This window comes from Pan troglodytes, chromosome 18 (assembly GCF_028858775.2).
Source record: "Pan troglodytes isolate AG18354 chromosome 18, NHGRI_mPanTro3-v2.0_pri, whole genome shotgun sequence".
Lineage (NCBI taxonomy): Eukaryota > Metazoa > Chordata > Mammalia > Primates > Hominidae > Pan > Pan troglodytes.
This window is the reverse complement of record NC_072416.2, coordinates 29,961,499-29,983,606: the sequence shown is the minus strand read 5'-3', so window position 1 is coordinate 29,983,606 and position 22,108 is coordinate 29,961,499. Positions and strand designations below refer to the sequence as shown.

The 22,108-nt window shown below is 49.5% G+C and overlaps 1 protein-coding gene across 17 annotated transcripts in view; it reads right to left on the bottom strand.

Annotated features, from left to right (window-relative positions):
• IL4R (interleukin 4 receptor) overlaps positions 1–22,108 on the bottom strand; it is a 93,576-nt gene that overhangs the window by 7,762 nt on the left and 63,706 nt on the right. For 4 of the 17 annotated variants that reach the window (XM_063797722.1, XM_510892.8, XM_063797723.1 and 1 more), the window contains 6 exons: positions 16,603–16,690; positions 14,761–14,899; positions 12,003–12,154; positions 10,398–10,549; positions 4,326–4,482; positions 1,115–1,214 (listed from right to left, as the gene is read on the bottom strand). In XM_063797722.1, the coding sequence (XP_063653792.1) occupies positions 1,115–1,214; positions 4,326–4,482; positions 10,398–10,549; positions 12,003–12,154; positions 14,761–14,899; positions 16,603–16,672 (770 nt within the window). In that variant the 5' untranslated portion in view covers positions 16,673–16,690. Of the gene's footprint in view, positions 1–1,114; positions 1,215–4,325; positions 4,483–10,397; positions 10,550–12,002; positions 12,155–14,760; positions 14,921–15,565; positions 15,723–16,602; positions 16,691–17,878; positions 17,978–22,108 lie in introns of those variants that run through there. The other 13 variants (XM_009430532.5, XM_054669045.2, XM_016929667.4 and 10 more) reach the window with 9 other exon arrangements.

The window sequence follows — 22,108 nt, the reverse complement described above, 5'->3', positions numbered from 1 at the left end:
TAGTGAGGTTGAGCTTGCTGGTCCCATTTCAGAGATGGGAGGACTGAGGCTCTGAGACACCATGATTCCAAGGGCTGGCAAGAGCTCTCTGGAGGCTCCTTCCACCACCTCCCAGCCACTCGCCACTCATCTCCTCCCTCAGCCTTTACTGTGATTCGGCCTCTTCTGGCTGATGAAATATGTTCTCACCATCACTGTCAATCTGCAAAGCAGGAACCCCAGGCTCAGGGGTTTCAGCAACTTGTCGGCCACCAGCTACCAAGCTCCAAGGCCAGGATTCAAACCCAGGTCTCCTGACTCCATCAGGGCAATCGTCGCAAATCCCTCTGGCTCCTACCACATGCCCCCAAATGCCCCCAGTTGCCCAGGCACCCAGCGTTGTAAGGGGATGTGGGATGACTCCATCTTGCTTATCCCTGGCCAGCTCATTCTCCCCAGTCAGGGCCCCCCTCAAATTTTCCCTCCTTGGAGAGCCTTATCCTGGTCCCCCTTGCAAAAAGCACCCCAGAAGATCTCTGGCCTCCACCCTGGTCTAGTGCATTCAGAGAGTGGGTCACTATGGAAAACCACCTGTTTGTGATTGATACGTATTTTCGGTCTCCCCAGTAGGATGCCGGTTTTAGAAATGTGGAGTCCTGGTTGGGTGCAGTGGCTCACACCTGTAATCCCAGCACTTTGGGAGGCTGAGGCAGGCAGATCATGAGGTCAGGAGTTCGAGACCAGCCTGACCAACATGGTGAAACCCCGTCTCTACCAAAAATACAAAAAATTAGCCGGACATAGTGGCATGCGCCTGTAATCCCAGCTACTCTGGAGGCTGAGGCAGAAGAATTGCTTGAACCCGGGAGGCGGAGGTTACTGTTAGGCAAGATCGTGCCACTACACTCCAGCCTGGGTGACAGAGTGAGACTCCGTCTCAAAAAAAAAAAAAAAAAAAGAAAAAAGTGGGGTCCTTGTCGATATGTTCTCAGCTCTACTCTCAAGGTGTGTAGTAGCTGCTCAGTAAATACGTATTATTGACTGAGAGGACTGCAAAGGGGCAGACTAGAGGGGCAAGTCCCTGCCACCCTGCACTCCAGAGGGACTGCTCGGCGGCACTGGGCCCAGGACTCACTTGGTGATGCTGACATAGCACAACAGGCAGACGACCAGGATGACAATGCAGAAAACGCTGACGCCCAGCAGGAGGTGCTGCTCGAAGGGCTCCCTGTAGGCTGGAAGTGGGAGGGGAAGCCATGAGCTGAGGTCAGCCATGGTACAGCCTGGGCTCCACTTCCCAGGACTGGAGACCCAGGGTCAGGACCCTCCTCCGAGACCCTCCACGATCTGACCGCCGACCACCCCTCCACCTCATCTCCCCGCCACTCTCCCTCTTGCACATTGAGTCCTCGTCACACCGGCCACCTCATTGCCCCCTGCTCCTCCAAAGCTCAGTGCCACCTCCAGATCTTAAACTTGCTGCTCTTTCTTTCCGGAAGCACAGAAGTCAAATGCACCGACTTAGGAGCCGGATGGCTCCTTGCTGTGTGACACAGGACAAGTCCCTTATCTTCTCTGTGCCTCCGCATCCTCATCTGTACTATGGGGTTAATGACAGAATTGATCGTGCAGGGCTGTTGCGAGGATGACATGATGAATCAATAGATAATGCACTCAGAACAGAGTGGCCTGTCCACATCATTAGCTGCCATCATCTCAACACGGTTGACTTCTCCTTGTTCACTTTCATCGTCACATTCTCCAAAAAGTTTTCCCCGACACCCTCCCTATCGTTGCCCCCCGCCCATCGCTCCATCCCCTTCCTCTGCTTTTATTTTCTTCCCAGCACTCACTGTCATCCAGATCCATGTGATTTCTTTCTTTCTTTATACGTTTGCTTTTTGTCTCTCCCTCCAGAATGTCAGCTCCACAAGAGTGGGGATTTCTATCTGCTTTGTTCATCGCCGATTCCCCAGTGTCTAGCACAGGGCTAGCCATGTAGGAGGAACTCAGCAAATATTTGCTGAAATAATGAATGAGGGTCCCATACATTGTTATCTGTTTCATACAAGCTATTTCCCTTCCCCAGGCCAATGGCAGATGAGAATCAATTCAAAACTTTCCCAAGCACCTGGTTCTGTGCTGGGTTCTGGAGATACAGCCATGGAGACCCTGCCTATGGAGCTCACAGCCCAGGGCAGGAGACACGTGGCTCAACTGATATCCACAGTGCAGGATGAGCAATGCTGAGAGGGCTGTGCGGTGGCAGGGTCAGGGTACTGCCAGCTGCCACTGCACCTACCACGTTGAAGAATCTTCTTTCATTGAGTTTTCACAACAGCCCTTACTCCTCCCATTATACAGATGGGGAAACTGAAGCAGTCTTCTTCACTCAACAGCTTTTTCCTCTCTCCCTTGTCAGGGAGACATGCCCACCCTAAGGCTTGAGCCAATCACGATTATCCTGTTCCTTTTTCCAGGCATTTGAGTTCCCAGTCTTCCTTGCAATGAGCAAGTAATAACAGTAACCATGTAACATGTAACAGTCTTGGCCAATGAGATGTAAGGGGAATTTTGCTAGGGAAGCTTCTAGAAAGATGTTTGCTTCCTGATTAAAAAAGAGAGATGCACAAGGTACACTCTCTCGTAGCAGCCTTTCCTTTCCTTCCTGCTTTATGTAAGACACTGTGCAACAGCCAACCTGAGGGCATGGGTGGCAAGTCTAAGGATAAAATGCCACCATGTGAAGGATGGCAGAAGGGAAGACAGCAGAAGGGAAGAGATATCACTTGGCTGCTGTACAAAACCCAGTAGGTCCATTTGTAAGACTTCATTTTATGTGAGATAATCAATATTTCTACTGTGAAAGACCTGTGGGATACCTCACTGAAAAGAGTTGTTTCTGGGATGTAGGTTCCAAGTGAGAAAGTTCCCAGCCTCCTTTGTGGCTATGTGTAGTCATGTGACCATTTTCACCAATAGAATTTGAGAGGAAGTGATGCGGCCCACTTCCGGGCTGTCTGCTTTCAAGAAGCAGATGTGATCTCCACACCATCACGCCTCTTCTGCTGGCTGGATACAGACAATGGTGGGGCCCTAGAGCAGGGATTCTTCACTTGGGGTTGATGGACCAACATGGCTGCAGGTAGAATTCAGGGGTCTGAGAACTTGGATGGGAAAGAAATTACATCTTTACTTTCCCTAACCTCTCACACCTAGCATCTCCTTCCATTAAGAATGGAGGAAGGGGCCAGGAACACTGGCTCCCACTTGTAATCTCAGCACTTTGGGAAGCCAAGATGGGAAGATCACTGGAGCCCAGGAGGTCAAAAGCAGCCTGGGCAACATAGTGATACCCTGTCTCTATTTATTTTAAAATTTTAAAAATAAAATAAAATACAATTTTAAAAAAAGAATGGAGGGAAGAGACCCCAGTAATGACAGCATCAGTGATCCTGTCCCCAGCAAAACAAAACTCACAGCTATTCTCATATCACATCACAATTTCAGTATCATAAAGTATTATTTATGCTTATCTACTTTGAAATTACAGTATTTATGCGAGCTACCCCTAGAACTTATTATTTATAGATCTTAAGAAGCACATATATCTCTAGATTAAAAATGTGTTTAAATGTTTTATAACTGCATTTCAATACAATTCGTTTCCTCTGTAGTTCTATTTATTTTATTTTATTTCATTGTATTTATTTATTTTTAGAGATGGGCTCTTGCTCTGTCACCCAGGTGGGAGTAAAGTGGTACGATCACGGCTCACTGCAGCCTCAAACTCCTGGGCTCAAGTGATCCTCCCACCTCAGCCTTCCCAGTACCTGGGACTACAGGTGCATGCCACCATGCCTGGCTAATTTTTGTACAGATGGGGGTCTCACTATATTGCCCAGGCTGGGATTTTATGTATTTAAAAATATTCTGAAATGAGGTCCATAGGCTTCACCAGGCTGCCAAAGGAAACCAGGACACAAAAACAGTTAAGAATCTTTGTCCTGGAGAATGATGGCACCACAAGATGGAAAGAACCTCACTCCCCAGATTTCTACAGGGAGGGAAACCACCTACAAACCAGCAACATTCACGTTAGCTTGTTACGTGAGCAAGAAATATATTCCTATAGTGTTAAGCCATGGAAATTGTGGGCTTGTTTGTTACTGCAGCCTAGCCTGCCTACCTGGCAGATACACCATGGCAGGTGTATCTAATGGCAGGATTGCCATTAGAGGCATCCTATGATATAAAAGCCCAGAGACTCAGCCAGGGGAAGTGTCTGGCCACAGGGGAAGAATGGAGAGTGGAGATTACCATTGCTTAGGCCTCTTGATACTCACAGTTGTGCCACTTGGTGCTGGGGCTCCACTCACTCCAGGTGGTGTTATAGCACTGAGCCCAGGCCCTCACCCGTGCCCTGTAGGAAATCCCAGACTTCAGGGTGCTGGCTGCGATGCGGAGGGACGGTTCTAGGTAGGTCACGTTATAGATTCTGAACTGGTAGAGAAAAGGGAGATGTTAGGGCACCAGCCGGGGGCGAGGGGCACCAGTGCCCACCCTGGTTGCTGTCGTTAGCTGACCCCACCATGTTTAAGAGCCACCAGCCTGGGTATTTGGTTGTTCGTCCTGTTCAGGCCATTGCTTGCCACCTCTGTAACTGTGACCAGGCTAGAGCAACACGGGTCAGGCTCCTCGACTAATTAGCTGTATGTTACTTAGGCAAGTTGTTTAACCTTTCTGAGTTTTCGTGAGATAATTCAATCTCATCTGTAAAACAAGGGTAAGAGTCCCTACTACCACTTCCTGGCTGTGTGACCTTAAGTAAGTGACATAACCTCTCTGGACCTCAATGTCCTCATCTGCAAAATGAAGATAATAAAAGTGCCTATCTCCCTTCCCGCAGGGTTGTGGTGATAAGGAAATGGGTTAATATACGTAAGTATTTCAAATAGGGTTTGGTATACAAAAAGCACTGGGTGATCTTTCTAAAGGACTGGCAGGGTCGAGGCATCTCTCTCTGTCCTTCATGGGCTTCCTAATGTCTCCATGGTCAAGTCCAAACTCACTGGCCTAGAATCCAATGCTCTGCCCAACCTAGCCTCTACTGAGAAGTGACTTCCAAGATCTATTGTTAAGTAAACAAGGGAAGATGCAGATGTTTATGTGTTCTCTGCTTCTTTTTATGTTTTTTTGTTTGTTTGTTTGTTTTTTAAAGAGAGATGGGGCTGGGCATGGTGGCTCATGCCTGTAATCCCAGCACTTTGGGAGGCCGAAGTGGGTGGATCACTTGAGGTGAGGAGTTCAAGACCAGCCTGGCCAACATGGTGAAACTCTGTCTCTACTAAAAATACAAAAATTAGCTGGGTGTGGTGGCGGGCACCTGTAATCCCAGCTACTCAGGAGGCTGAAGCAGAAGAATCATTTGAACCTGGGAGGCAGAGATTGTGGTAAGCTGAGATCATGCCACTGCACTCCAGCCTGGGTGACAGAGTGGGACTTCGTCTCGAAAAAAAAAAAAAAAAAAGAGAGAGAGAGAGATGGCACAGTGATCACTGCAGACAAACCTAAGATGGCCCCGATGATCCCCACTTTGAATCACATCTTTGTGTCATCTGGTCTTCTCGAGTGTGGGCAGGACCTGCTACTTGTTTCTAACCCACAGAATATGGTAAAGGTGATGGGATATATAGAGGATTTCATGGATGTGATTATATTACAGAAGACTGTAATATCCTACTTGCAAGGCAAGTCTCTCTGCCTTGATGGCTTTGCAAAGGGCACATGGGAAGGAATTCGGGGTTAACTACAACCAACAGCCAGCACGAAACTGAGGCTCTCAGTTCAACAGCCTGCCAGGGACTGAATGTCACCAATATTGTATGAGCTTAGAAGTGACCCTTCCCCATTTGAGCCTCAGATGAAACTGCAGCCCCATCCCACACCTTGATTATAGCCTCACGAGACTCTAAAGCAGAGAACCTGGCTAAGCTATGTCCAGACTCCCAACCACAGAAACTGTGAGATAATAAATGGGTGTTGTTTAAAGCTGTGAAGCTGGTAGTACCATTATTATGCAGCAATAGAAAACTAAGACAGCGATGAATTAACACACACATTTGCTTGTATAGACATAAGCTCTCTCTAAAGGATGCACATGCCCTCTGCCTGCCCTAACCTTGCCTCCCTTTCCCTTCTGGCAAGAGACAGACAGCAGTGGTCAGTCTCTGGGAAGAAAAACAGGAGGCTGGAGTCGGGAGAGAAACATGTTTCCATTCTAAGTCCTTTTGTACCATTTGTGTTTTTATTTTGTGTAACTATTACTTTTACCCTTCAAAAAAGCTTTAAAAAGTGATACATGAACGCTATATTCATGACTGACCCTGATGGCAAGTGAGCAACCTGAGTTCTCATCCTGTCACCCCTCTCCCTGTGAGATCCAGGGCTATGCACCTCCCTCTCCTCTTCCTCAGCCCCCGGTAGTTTCTTCCTGGCAGCTCCATTTCTGCTTGTGGTTGGAAGCACATTTGGGGAAACCTGGTGCAAAGTGAGCCAAGGGGAGGTTTTTTCACAAGAAAGAAGCAAAGTTCCAAAAGATTGCTGGAGCAACTACAGAGAGTTCAGAGATTTTCCTATTACAGAGGGAGCTGAGGGTGGGGTGTGAGTTGTGGGGAGATTGGGGAAGAGACAGAAAATTCTCACTCCCTTTTGTCTTTCTTTCTAAACATGAGCAAACAAGAAGCAACAGCTAGATGTAAGTTACCGAAGAAATCTTACACCCTGGAAGGGGGCTGGGAACTGGGAAATGTTTTACTAAGAAACAAAAGAGAAATCTGAGCTTCCAAAGAACTACTTGCGGTTTGTCTGTTTTTTAACAAGAAGGACAGGTGTTTGGGAGACCATCTCTGAGAGAAATGTCCATGGGAGGAAAAAGAGCACAGGCTTGGGAGTTCAAATACTGGGTGCAAATCTCAGATCTGGGCTGGATGCGGTGGCTCAAGTCTGTAATCCCAGCACCTTGGGAGGCTGAGCCAGGGGGATCACTTGAAGCCAGGAGATCCAGACCAGCCTGGACAACATGGCGAGACCCTGTCACTACTAAAAATACAAAAAATTAGCCTGGCGTGGTGGCCTGTGCCTGTAGTCCCAGCTACCTGGGAGGCAGAGGTTGGAGAATCACCTGAGCCCAGGAAGTCAAGGATGCAGTGAGCCATGATCACGCCCCTGCATTCCAGCCTGGGTGATAGAGGGAGACTCTGTCTCAACAACAACAACAACAACAAAAACTCAGCCCTGCCATTTCCAGCTGTGTGACCCTGAGCAATGTGCCTGGCACATAGTAGGCATATAAAATATGGAAACCATTATGAGGCAGGCATTCAGGGCTCTAACTAAACTTTTGGCTTTGTTTGGTGCTTTTTCGCTACACATATTCCCACATCCCCCAACCCCATAATCCTCAAACATTCCATGAATTTTCACACCCATAAACCTTTTTATCATGCAGTTCCCTCTGCCTGGTCTACCGTTCCCTTCTTTCCCCATCTAGAAAACTCCTATGCATCCTTCAATGCCCAAGCCAAAACTCCCCCTCCACTATGGAACCTTGCCTAGAAATTATCTAGGGGAATGAATGAGTAGCTCTAGCCCCAAAATTCTATAGTAAGTTCCTAATGTTTCTTTCTGGAATTTATCCCACTCAGTATGAGCCACAGCTGGCATCTGCAGTGCTGTGGCAGATGCAGGTGGACACCCGCCCAGCTTTTATGCCATCAGGTTTAGGTGCCCACTGCTTAGGACAGAACTCCACTGCCTGCAACTCCAGGGCCAACCCTCATTGGTCTAAGCCAATTGTGCCAATCCCATTGCCTGGCCTATCATTCATCAGAGGGGAGCATGTGGCCAAGCTCTGGCCAATCACTAAATTCTTTATGTTCAGCTCTGTTCTTGGGAAGGGAGAGATGGGGTATCTCAGTTGCCACTGTTCCACCCACAAGAGAAGCTGGACTTCATTCTTCTGCCTCAGACCTGGTATCTGGAGGCCTGTGGCATCCCTGAGCACCAACATACCCCTAAGCCATAGCCCAGGCATGCTGACCAATCCAATCCCATGACTGGCATCTGGTGCCAGGTCTTAAACCTGGCTGGCATTTTAGCCAGCACAGTCCTGCTTCCTCTTCCCCAGTTTCCTCTGGGGAAGCCACTCCTGCCTTATTTTCAGTTCATCTGGTTTGGATGGAGCTGAGCCCACCTGCAGCCCTAGAGGCAGGTATGTGACTCCTCCCTGGACAAGCAGGGCCCTCCACCAGCACCCTCTCTCCACCCACAGCCAGTGATTGGTTCAGAGGCTGGCACAGGATCGAAGCCAGGCCACTGAGCAGCAGCCTTAGGACTCTTATTAGAACCGTCAAGAAAAAAAACCCTTTTCCCACTGTGGCTTTGGGATGTAGGCCTGGAGCAACTAGTAGGCATATCTGCCACTACATGAGGGAAGAGCCTGCCTAAAAACGAAGCCAGTACAGAATAAAGCAGGGCGCAGAGCTGGACAGGTTCCTAGAAGCTGGATCCAGCCATGCCTGAAGGCATATCTAGAAATATGAAAATATTAAATAACATATCTTTGGACTCTGAAGGTGGTACCTTTCTCTTCCCCCCAGCCCATCCTTGGGACTCTCTGTAAGTCTTGCACAGGCCTGGGGCATGAGAAGGAGATTTACTGACCAAACAAAACTTGCCCCATTCTCTAGCATCTGTGCACTCCTTCCCCCCATGCCCCCCGCTTTCTGAGCCTCTGCTGTGTGAGCCAACTGCCCCATTCCTGCTCTTTCCCCATACCTGGCCCAGTGCCAAAGGGGAAACCAGACCTGAGAGATATAAATCGACACCCCTGGCTTGGCCAGATTGAGAGGAAGCAGCGACAGACACCAGCATGGGAGCTTAAGGTGGCGGGTGCCTGCTCCCTGAGAGCCAACCAGGCCCAGCCTGGGCCCCTGGGATGCACAGAGCCGGCCCTCACAAACCTCAAGGAACAAATGGCAGACCAGTGTGTGGGACACAGTGGGCAGATGGGGATCTCTGTGGCCTGGGGCACTCAAGAGAAAGGGCACATGGCTTTTAGGACACATGTGGGCCAAACAGGGGAGCTCATCTGTATCACACACCTTGTATTGTCATAGCCCTGTGGGCGGGTGCTCTTGTCACTCCTGTGTTACAGATGAGGAAACTGAGGCACAAAGAGGTTATGGGATATGCCCAACATCACACAGCTGGCGAGTGGCAGAGCAGGCATTGGAATGCAGCCCTGTGGGACCCCAGGTCCCATATGTCCAGAGATTGTCCCTCCAATGGGAATGTGAGGAAGGTGGATTCAGGGTGGGGAAACATGGGTGGCAGGAAATGACCTCCCCGCACACCAGCAGAAAAATAGGGGGACTCAGCCACCCACTGTGGACGGCCCCTGCCATTATTGACCTGATAGTTTCCTGTAAATCCTCTCGCCCTTTTTAAAGATGTCAATACATGTACTTAAGAAGGAACTCCACTGGCCAGGTGCGGTGGCTCACACCTGTAATCCCAGCACTTTGGGAGGCCGAGGCGAGTGGATCATCTGAGGTCAGGAGTTTGAGACCAGCCTGGCCAACGCAGTGAAACCCCATCTCTACTAAATATACAAAAATTAGCTGGGCACGGTAGCAGGTGCCTGTAGTCCCGGCTGCTCAGGAGGCTGAGGCAGGAGAATCGCTTGAACCCAGGGGGCGGAGGTTGCAGTGAGCCAAGATCACGCCACTGCGTTCCACCCTGGGTGACAGAGTGAGACTCTGTCTCAAAACAAACAACAACAAAAACTCCACCAACACTACTGTGAAGGGAATGTCAGGACCAGCTTCCATGGGGAACAACCAACAAACTGATCTTGTTTTCTTGGGAAAGTCTAAGCCTGGGGTGTGGCCTCTGCTCTCTTCATTAAGAGGAATTAGTAAACGAGTCAGCTCTACGGGGACTTCCTCCTTAACCGGTTGGCCTCAAAAGGGAACTGACACGGGTCACTGTCTCTTGAGTCAGTATTATTCTCTTCAATAATAGGGTTATTCAAGTGAGCTGTCGATGTGCCACCTACGATCGCTTGTGTCCCCCAAACTGGGAAACACAGACATGGCCCACAGCCCTACCTTTACAGAGGAGGAGCGGCGTGCAGAGATAACTCCCCTTCTCTGATGTGAGGGGTTGGGGGCCAGGAAGCAAAGGGACTTGCCTAGGGCAGAGCCAGGTGAGAAGCCAGGTCTCTAGCTCCTGGGATTTGCTATCCAGCCCTAGGGCTTGCCTCCCAGGCTCCTGGCTCCAGGGACTGGGCCTCTGCTGGTCACCCACCCTGTTCCCCAGAGGTCACAGAAAAACGTCAAAGCATGCCCACTCACATCTGCTGGGTCGTTTTCACTCCAAATGTTGACGGCATAGGTGAGATGATTATACAGGTAATTGTCAGGGGGATACGGGTTGCTCCAGGTCAGCAGCAGAGTGTCGGAGACATTGGTGTGAACTGTCAGGTTTCCTGGGGCCCTGGGTTTCACTGTGGGAGAAGCAGCCTCTATGTGAGGATCTACGCAGTGACTCCCCCATCACCCAGCCCAGCCCCGGCCTACAAACCACAGCCACCACCCAGATTTTTGGTCGACAAAACCTCCGTAGCATACTTCTGGAGCACCACACAGATTCAGAGCCATAGCAAAGAAGATTATAATAACGATAATGTTGCTAAAATTCTACATAGAACTTTAGTGTTTATTAATTACCCTTTTTTTCTTCTTTTTTGAGACAGGGTCCCACTCTGTTGCTCAGGCTGGAGTGCAGTGGCACAATCCCAGCTCACTGCAGCCTCAATAGCCCAGGGCTCAAGTGATCTGCCTGCGCTGGGCTCCCAAAGTGCTGGGATTCCAGGCATGAGCCACCGCGCCTGGTCTTTACTAACCACCTTTCTACAGTGAAGGCAAAGTGTATGAGCCAAGGTAACCCAAACTTCAGCCTTTTAAAAAATTTTTTTATTTTTATTTATTTTTATTTTTTATTTTTTTGAGACGTAATCTTGCTCTGTCGCCCAGGCTGGAGGGCAGTAGCATGATCTAAGTTCACTGCAACCTTCTTCTCCTGGGTTCAAGCCATTCTCCTACCTCAGCCTCCCAAGTAGCTGGGATTACAGGTGCCTGCCACCATGCCAGACTAATTTTTTGTATTTTTAGTAGAGACGGGGTTTTACCATGTTGTCCAGGCTGGTCTCGAACTCCTGACCTCAGGTGATCCGCCGGGCTCGGCCTCCCAAAGTGCTGGGATTATAGGCGTGAACCACCACACCCGGCCTCAAACTTCAGCTTTTACAGCTGCATCCTTCACACCTTTGGCCACATCTCTGTACTTTATGATGATTTACTGAGTATTTTTCTTTATTTTGATTCATCTGTTTTAAAACTTGGTCTCCTTTGAAGCAATCCTATCCATGAGACCTCAGGTTTATATTCCTGTGATGCATGTCATATCATGCATCACTGGAATACAACGCATGTTTTAAACTCCTGTCACCACACCCCAGCAAGCTCAAGGGGGATTCCTGCAGGGACTCCAGGTACCAGAAGAAGGTCAGCCTTCCACGGTCAAGACCATCCAAAGCCGCAGCAGCTGACCAGTGGACACAGAATGGAAGGACTGTTCCCAGTTCGGTTTTCAATCAGCAGCAGGCATGCCTTCCAGCAAGCACACCTCATCTCAATACGCCTTCCTGGGCACTTAAGTTCAGGGGTGGAAACAGCTGGGCTGAAGGGGGCTTGGTGTTCTACTGCGACCAGCTCTGTTTCAAAGGTGGGAGGACTGAGGCCCAGGCAGGGGCAGGAATCCCATCAGATTTGGGAAAATACAGGTGGCTTCCTCCTGCTGTTGCTGTGACCCCACCTCCTCCCCTGCCCACCCCACCCTCAGCCCAGGCAGCTGTGGGAACACACCCAGCCACCCCTGCCGCACTCCGCCCTGCTCACCATGCTCGCTGGGCTTGAAGGAGCCCTTCCACAGCAGCTGCTGCCCAGCCCACAGGTCCAGTGTATAATTGTCCGCACTGACCACGTCATCCATGAGCAGGTGGCACACGCACCCCGCGCCTCCGTTGTTCTCGGGGACACACGTGTGGGCTCTGCAGACACAGGGGCTGGGTTAGGCTGGTCACCCGTAGGCTGGCTGGGCCCCACAGCTGTGTCCGGGACATGCCTCCGGGAACCGCATCAGACTCTTCCAGCTTCCCGATCACGGATGTGAGGACAGATCTAGGGGCTTGGGAGCGGCCAGGGTGTGCTGGGGCAGCCGACTAGGGTTGCCTCTCTTGCTGGCCACAGCCTCTTACCACATGCACCAAGGATGCTCCTCACACCTGCCTAGCTGCCGGCCCTGGTCCTGGGACTTAGCTTGTCCCTGAAAGCCCATGAAAGGGAAGAACCGGTGGCACTAATTAATTTAGAACAACATAAGCTCTGCATCGCACAGTTTGGCCATCGTAGGATAATTCCAATGTTCCACCTTAACAGCCAACCCACGTCTCATGGGCTAGGCCAGGGGTCTGCAAACTTTTTCTGTAACAGGCCAGATAGTTAATATTTTGGACTTCAAAGGCCACACAATTTCCTTTTTTTTTTTTTTTTTGGTTATTTGTATAAATTTAGGGGGTACAAGTTTTTTGTTTTTTGTTTTTGTTTTTTTTCCTGAGACAAAGTCTCACTGTCACCCAGGCTAGAGTACAGTGATGTGATCTCGGCTCACTGCAACCTCCACCTCCTGGGCTCAAGCAATTCTCCTGCCTCAGCCTCCCTAGTAGCTGGGATTACAGGTGTGCGCCACTACACCCAGTTAATTGTTGTATTTTTAGTAGAGATGGAGCTTCACCATGTTGGCCAGGCTGGTCTCGAACTCCTGACCTCAAGTGATCTGCCCACCTCGGCCTCCCAAAGTGCTGGGATTACAGCCGCGAGCCACCACAGCGCCCGGCCTTACAAGTGCAATTTTGATGGCAAGCCCCAGATCTGTTCTCACTGGATATGCTGCATAGTGGTGAAGTCTGGGGTTCTGGTGGGTCCGTCACCCAAACGGTGTACACTATGCCCATTAAGTAACTTCTCTTCCTTCACCCCTCTCCCACCCTCCCAAGTCTTCAATGTCTGTTATTCCATGGTACATGGAATAATGCCCATGTGTACACATTATTTAACTCTTACTTATAAGTGAGAACATGCAGTATTTGACTTTCCATTTCTGAATTATTTCAATTAAGATAAAGGAGGAGGCCGGGCTCAGTGGCTCATGCCTGTAATCCCAGCACTTTGGGAGGCTGAGGTGGGTGGATCACCTGAGTTCAGGAGTTCAAGACCAGCTTGGCCAACTTGGTGAAAACTGGTCTCTACTAAAAATACAAAAAATTAGCTGGGTGTGGTGGCAGGCACCAGTAATCCCAACTACTCGGGAGGCTGAGACAGGAGAATCGCTTGAACCCGAGAGGCAGAGGTTGCAGTGAGCCGAGATTGTGCCACTGCACTCCAGCCTGGGCAACAAGAGTGAAACACTGTCTCAAAGAAAACAAACAAACAAACAAACAAAAAAAACATAAAGGAGGGCCATGCAGTTTCTGTTACAACTACTCAATTCTGCTGATGTAGCACAAAAGCAGCCAGTGTGTTTCAATAAAACTTTATTTACAAAAACAAGCAGTGGGCCGGATTTGGCTCACGGGCCATAGTTTGCCAATCCCTGGACTAAGCCAATGGAAACAAAGCACAGCCCATCTACCTTAGAATAATCATGGAATACCACCTTTACTGGTGAACCCTGCATGCTGGTGTGCCGTATATCCCCAGTCTGCCCCGTAACTGTGTGTCTTGTGTACGTGATTATGTCCTGGGCAGCAGTGTAACGAAGCATCCTGTGCACCATGAAGTAGCCCAGGGAACCACCTGACTCCTATGCCATGTGTCCTGGTCCATCCACCATCACAGAGAACTCCACTCTCAACACCGTACTCCTCAGTCAAGGGTCTAGTCCAGTGGTTCTCAAAGTGTGGTCTGGGCCCACCAGGTAAAACTCTTTTCATCGTAATACAGGGACGTTATTTGCCTTTTCACTCTCTCTCACTGGCGTACAGTGGAATTTGCATGTAATTGATCTGACGATTTGTTGAATGCAGGCTTGCATGCTGTTGGGACTTAAAATTTCTCCATTTTGGGCCGGATACAGTGGCTCATGCTTGTAATCCCAGCACTTTGGGAGGCTGAGGCAGGAGGATCACTGGAGCCCAGGAGTTTGAGAGCAGCCTGGGCAACACAGTGAGACCTCCATTTCAGTAAGAAAAAAAATTTTTAATTGTTTTAATTTTTTAAAAATTACACCATTTCTTCATTGCAAGTTCTAATTAGGTAAACATAGAATGATGTGTTACCTACACCAAAGCCCTTTGGGTCCTCACTCATTTTTAAGTGTGGAAAAGGGTTCTGAGACCAAAAAGTGTGAGAACTGCTGGTCTAGTCCAGTATTCCAGCCGTATCCATGTGCCACGTGGACCAACACTCCCACCACGCGCTCCACTGTATCTTACATAACATGTCCCCGGAGACGGGACCTCCCCTCTAACACCATATAAACAGCAGCAAACCATACTCAGCATCCTGCACTCCAGCGCACCACCTGGACCCAGCTCACTCCTGGGGCAAACCCTTTGGGCACAACCTCCCCAAACCTCCAGCTCCAGCGCAGGCTTACTCGGAGAGCAGAAAAACCAGCTGGTACAACAGGCGGAGCTCGGTGCTGCAATTGGTGGGACCATTCATCTTCCACTCGCAAGTAGAGATGCTCATGTAGTCAGAGACGCAGGTGGGCTCCTGCAGGACCTTCATGTTCCCTGGGGAGACACAGGAGCAGCCTGAGCGGCCAGGAATGCAATGCGTGAGGGGGACTTGCACCCAAACAGGACCAAGGGGAATAGCACAAAAGCACAGTGCAGGCAAAGTTGAGGGCCAGCGCCCACAGAGCTGGGGCCAGGACCAGGGCTGCTGGAGCTTCCCAGCTAGTGTCGGGATGACTGTGGAAGCTGAAGAAATACCCATGGGTGCGGGGGCCATTAGACAAGAACGAACCAAGCGCACCTTTATCTTACACAAACTTGACAACTTGTTCTTGGCCAAATTAAAGGGAAAATATGTAGCAGTTTAAGGAGTGCCATTCCATCACACCAAGCCTCTGCCCTCGAGCTAGGGGAAGTGCCACTTCCCCATTTGCCCACTATCTGCGCCCCTCTTTGTCTCCACCCCTTTCTGCCCTCTCTGTGCTCAGGAGGCTGATACCACAGTCTTCATCACCGGGTACCCTTGGCCTTTGGTTTCCAGTTGGGTTTGGCCAATGGGAGAGAGGAGATGGATGGGCTGGAGGAGACATCGGGGTCCTTCTCCTTTCAGCACCCTCCTAGCTTGTCAGTGGTCAGTGTTAAGGAGCTGTCTTAGCAAATAAATATTCCAAGCTTATCTCATGTCCAAAACTAACTTCTGATTCCTGCCCCTCCCCAAAGTACCTTCTCTTCTGGCATCCTTCTGCATTTCAGAAATGACAACCACGTCCTTCCCAGTAGTTTAGGTCAGAAATCTTGGAGTCATCCTGGCCACTTCTCTTTCTCTCTCTTTCACCTCAATTCCAATCTGTCCTCAAATCTACCTCCCAGAGGGATCCGGAGCCTCTCATCGCCTCCAGTCCGGACCTCCCTCCAGACCTCCTGGCTTCCACCCTCGTCCTTTCTCCACACGGCATCCTGAAGGGTCCTTTGAACATAATGGATGATATGGTTCCTCTGCTCGAACACTGCAAGGTCTTTTTTGATTCAGCCACTCTGTCACTTTGCTGACCTTCACTGCTCCCTCCTGCTGCTCACTCTCCTCCACCATTCCCTCCTGTGCTCAACCCTCCCGCCAGGCTCAGTGCAGGGCCTCTCTGCCAAGAATGAGCCTTCCCCAGACATCTGCACGGTTCCCGCTTCCTCCAAGTCAGCTCAATGAGGCCTTCCCTGACTTCCCTACTTTCAACTGCAATCCCCCCCACTCCACCCAGCTTCCCCAACCCCCTCTTATGCTGTTCTGTGTTCCTTCCCCATCACCTTCTCTTTTTTTTTGACAGGGTCTCACTTTCTCACGCAGGCTGGAGTGGAGTGGCGCGATCACAGTTCACTGCAGCCTTGACCCCCTGAGGTCAAGGGATCCTCCCACCTCGGCCTCCTGAGTAGCTGGGGCTACAGGCGTGCACCGCCACACCTGGCTAATATTTTATTATTTGTAGAGACAAGGTCTCCCTATGTTGCCCAAGCTGACCTCGAACTCCTGGGCTCAAGCGATCCTCCCGCCTCGGCCTCCTGAAGTGCTGGGATTACAGGTGTGAGCCACTGCACCCGGCTCCCATCACTTTCTAACAATCTTTAGAATTTACTGATAATCAGGGCCACTTGTCATTGGCTGTCCCCTCCCACTGCAGTGTAATCTCCATAAGGCCAGGTGACATACTGCAGGACCCTGGCACGCCATTAATAGCCAACAAATGAATGATTGAGAAGTGGTGACTTACCAGAGCTTGCCACCTGCAGCAGGACCAGGCAGCTCACAGGGAACAGGAGCCCAGAGCAAAGCCACCCCATTGGGAGATGCCAAGGCACCTGCAGAGAGAGAGGAAGCAGGTTAGTGCTGACCTGTGCTTCCAGCAGAGCTCATCTTATTCAATATGCAACCCTCCCCTGCCCTGGCCATTTATTTGTTTGTTTGTTTGCTTGTTTGTTTGTTTTTCCGAGACAGAGTCTCGCTCTGTCTCCAAGGCTGGAGTGCAGTGGTGCAATCTCAGCTCACTGCAACCTCCACCTCCCGGGTTCAAGCGATTCTTCTGCCTCAGCCTCCCGAGTAGCTGGGATTACAGGTGCCCACCACCACACCTGGCTAATTTTTGTATTTTTAGTAGAGACGGGGTTTCACCATGTTGGCCAGGCTGGTCTTGAACTTCTGACCTCATGATCTGCCCCTCTGGTCTTCTCGAAGTGCTGGGATTACAGGCCTGAGCCACTGCGGCTGCCCAGCCATGCCCTGGCCATTTGTGTCTCTGCCGACAACAGGTCCTCCACGTTCACAGAGCTCTCTCTATAATCATGAAACAACACCCAGACCCACAAAGTCCAGAGGGTGAGCTACACAACAACTGTCCTGGGAGATGCTTCTGGATGTGGCCTTCCTTGGACAACCCTCTACACATGTTTCTCTGATTATTTCCTGAGGTTTAAATACCTGCTCTGTCACTGACTAGATGTGAACCTTGAGCAAGCTGTACTTCAGTGCCTCAGTTTCCTTATCTATAAAGTGGGACTAAGAATAGCCCCATCTGATTGAGGTGTGGTGGGGATTAAATGAGCTAACACAGACAGAGCCCTCCAACAGTGACCGGAACACTTTAAAGTCTCAAGTAACGTTACAAGTCAGCTTAGTCCATACAGGCTGCTATAACAAAAATACCTTAGAGCAGGTAATTTACAAAGAACAGAAACGTATTGCTCTATTGGGTGCAGTGGTGTGCATCTCTAGTCCCAGCTACTCGGGAAGGTGGGGTGGATCACTTGGAGTCCAGGGGTTTGAGACCAGCCTAGGGAACATAGTGAGACCTCATGGTGAATTTTTGAAAAATTGTTTTAAATTTTATTATTCAGGCCAGACACAGTAGCTCACACCTGTATTTCCAGCACTTTGGGGAGCCAAGGTGGGTGGATCACCTGAGGTCAGGAGTTCGAGATCAGCCTGGCCAACATGGAGAAACCCCGTCTCTACTAAAAATACAAAAACTAGCCGAGTGTGGTGGCGGGCACCTGTAATTCCAGCTACTCTGGAGGCTGAGGCAGGAGAATCGCTTGAACTGGGGTAGGCAGAGGTTGCAGTGAGTCGAGATCGCGTCATTGTACTCCAGCCTGGGCGACAAGAGCAAGACTCCATCTCAAAATAAATAAATAATAAATAAATAAATTTTCTAATGCATAGTTCTGGAGACTGGGAGGTCCAAGATCACGACACTAGGAGATCCAGATCTGGTGAGAGCCCATTCCTCACAGACGATGCCATGCTGCTGTGTCTTCATATGACAGAAGGGGCAAACACACTTCCTTCAGCCCTTTCATAAGGGCACTAACCCCATTCATGACCAACCGCAGAGCCCTCATGACTTAATCACTTCTCCAAAGGCCCCATCACTTAATATGACTACGATGGGATGAAGTTTCAACATATGAATTTGGGGGAACACATTCAGCCCATAGCACCAGCTATTATCATTAAGAAAAAATGTTCAGAAGCCAGGTGTGGTGGCTCACACCTGTAATCCCAGCACTTTGGGAGGCTAAGGAGGGAGGATGGCTTGAGCCCAGGAGTTCAAGACCAGCCTGGGCAACAGAGTGAGACCTTATCTCTACAAAAATTAAACAAAATCAGCCAGGCACGGTGGCGCATGCCTGTAATCCTAGCTACTTGGGAGGTTGAGGTGGGAAGATCGTTTGAGCCTGGGATGTCAAGGCTGCAGTAAGCCAAGACCGTACCACTGCACTCCAGCAAGACCCTGTCATAAAAAGAAAAGAAAAGAAAAGAAAACAGAAAGTTTGGGAGGCTGAGGTGGGCGGATCACGAGGTCAGGAGTTTGAGACCAGCCTGGCCAACATAGTGAAACCCTGTCTCTACTAAAAATATAAAAATTAGCCGAGTGTGGTGGCGCACACCTGTAGTCCCAGCTACACGGGAGGCTGAGGTGGGAGAATTGCTTGAACCCAGGAGGCGGAGGTTGCAGCGAGCCGAGACCATGCCATTGCACTCCAGCCTGGGTGACAGAGTGAGACTCTGTCTCAAAAAAAAAAAAAAAGGAAAAGAAAAAAATGCTAAGAAGCAGAATCTCATGGAGTCAAGTGTGTACTTTTCCCCAGCACTCCTGGTACATAACGTCAAATACCCTCCAAAAAGTGTGTACTGGGGCCGGGCGTGGTGGCTCACATCTGTAATCCCAGCACTTTAGGAGTTCACAACCAGCCTGGCCAACATGGTGAAACCTGTCTCTACCAAAAATACAAAAAAAAATTAGCCGGGTGGTAGTGGCGCGTGCCTGTAGTCCCAGCTACTCAGGAGGCTGAGGCAGGAAAATCGCTTGAGCCTAGGAGGTGGAGGTTGTGGTGAGCCGAGATGGCACCACTGCACTCTAGGCTGGGCGACACAGTGAGACCCTGTTGCAAAAAGAGAAAAAAAAAAAAAAAGAAAAAGAAAAAAAGAAAACAGCACGCACTGGGTTATATTCCCTGCAACATTTCAAGTGCCCATCCTTCACTTCCCGCTTGGGTCTCTCTCCTGGGATCTTATTCAAAAAAGCAGCTCCCAGGCTTTGTTCTGCTAGTGAGTAGTTCTTTGCCATTAACAGCATTTCTCTTTTGGTGCTCTGGCTGTGTTTCTGTGGCACAGGAATGGTTCCAAGGCTAACCTCACAGGCTTGCAGCAAACAGGGACGGAGGTGTTGCCTCTGAAGCACTGTGTGCAGTGTCTGGGGCATCATAAGAACTTAAGGCCACCTCAGGAGCTCTAGGCCCCTGCTGGACGCTCTCCGAGTGACTTGGGCACACTTGAAGGCCCTCCCCAGCAGGGCTCCACCTCCCTCTCCACCTGGGCCCAGCACCCATGCATCCTACGCCTGCCACCTGCACTTCTTCTTCTTTTTTTGTTTTTTAACATTTTATTTTATTTTATTTCATTTTATTTTTTTGAGACAGAGTTTCACTCTTGTTGCCCAGGCTGGAGTGCAATGGCGCGATCTCGGCTCACTGCAACCTCCGCCTCCCGGGTTCAAGCGATTCTCCTGCCTCAGCCTCCTGAGTAGCTGGGATTACAGGCATGGGCCACACACCCAACTAATTTTGTATTTTTAGTAGAGACAGGGTTTCTCCATGCTGGTCAGGCTGGTCTTGAACTCCCGACCCCAGGTGATCCGCCTGCCTCGGCCTCCCAAAGTGCTGGGATTACAGGCGTGAGCCACTGCGCCCGGCTGCCACCTGCACTTCTTAAACACACCAAACTCAGTCCCACCTCCATGCCTTTTCTCTCTCTGTCCCCTCCACCTGGAGGGACCTTCCCTTCCTCCCTTTCCTTTTTTTTTTTTTTTTTTTTTTGAGACAGAGTTTACTCTGTTACCCAAGCTAGAGTGTAGTGGCACAACCTCGACTCCCTGCAACCTCCACCTCCCGGGCTCAAGCAATCTTCCCACCTCAGCCTCCTGAGTAGCTGGGACCACAGATGTGCACCATGAGGCCTGGCTAAGTGTTTGTATTTTTGATAGAGATGGGGTCTCATTATGTTGCCCAGGCTGGTCTCGAACTCCTGAGTTCAAGCGATCTGCCCACCTTGGTCTCCCAAAGTGCTGGGATTACAGGCGTGAGCCACTGTACCCGGCCCTTCCTCCCTTACGTGTGCTTTTCCTCTCTTCCCCTAATTTATGATGGTGCAAAATCAATGGGTGTTCAGTAGAAGCAGTACTTGGAGCACCCATACGACCATTCTGTTTTTCACTCTCAGTATTCCACAAACTACACGAGCTATTCAACACTTTATAACAAAACAGGCTTTGTGTTAGATGACTTTGCCCAACTGTAGGCTAATGCAAGTGTTCCGAGCTAGGCTAAGCTATAACGTTCAGGAGGTTAGGAGTATGAAGTACATTTCTGACTTAATAATATTTTCAACTTATGATGAGTTTATGGGGACAAAACCCCATCATTAAGAAACATCTGTGTATGAGACACATAAACACACTCACATATCTCCATAATGAATAAATTACCCCAATACCTCAGTGTGCATGTCAGAAAAACAAGGACATTCTCTGCATAACCACAATACAACCATCGAAATCAGGAAATTAACAGTGATGCATCACCACTATCTCATCCACGGCCCCTATTTATGTTTTGCTAATTGCCTCAATAATGCCCTTTATACGTCCAGGATGCAATCCAAGATCATTCATCACATTTGATTATCATGCCTTCCTAGTGACCAGGTCTTGGCTTCTAAATACTATTCTGTACTGAAAGGAACCAGAGCGCCTTAGAGAAATAGCTGATTCCAGGAGAAGGAAAAGTACCAGATAGGCTTGGAATTCTTGTGCCAGACAATAAGGAAGTACTCAGCAGCTAGCCTGACCTGGACAAAACGGGCACATTTTGAGCATCAAAATGAATATTATGGTATCCACTTGTAACCCTTGGAGTTAAAGTCCAGGAGTCTGTATTGACATAGATCAATAAATGGAGGAGGCCGGTGTGTGCCTGTAATCCCAGCTTCTTGGGAGGCTGAGGCAGGAGGATGGCTTGAGCCTGGGAGTTGGAGGCTGCAGTGAGCTATGATCGCACCACCGCACTCCAGCCTGGGCAACAGAGTCAGACTTCATCTCTAATAAATAAACAGGGAAGAAGGGAAAGCTCTATTTTACTATGACAGCCTCAAAGTAACTCCCTGCAAAACTTGTATTGTATATTAACTAATGAGTGAAAATACATATCAATGAACGTTACAATACAGAAACCTGGCAGACACCACCTTCACCAAGTGATCTAAACTCACCGACAAGAATGGGACAAATCCCCAACATCACCTCCCTGAAACAATTCCTGAGAAGAGCACAGCATATCTTTTCCTGGGTTCCTGCCAAGGATGCATAAATCATTTGGAAACGTCAGACAAATGTACACCAAGGGCCAGTCTATATACAGGAACTGGCCACTGCTCCTCACGAAGTGCCGGGGGTGCAAAGGACAAGCCAGCATGGGACATTTGTCCCTTTTTAAATTGTCTGTCATCCTGACAGCCAGGGTCTGTCCCATTCACTGCCGAGTCCCCAGTATCTACAACGGTGGCTGGCACATAGGACGTGTTCAGTAACTGTTTGTTGATTACATTCATTTTGGACATGATGTGGGGCCCCTAACTGGCTCAGCATGAGGCTGCAAAGCTCTCTCTAGGGGAAGGCTCTGTATCGGCTCAAAGGTTGAACTCGTCTTCCTTGCTGAGAGTTACAA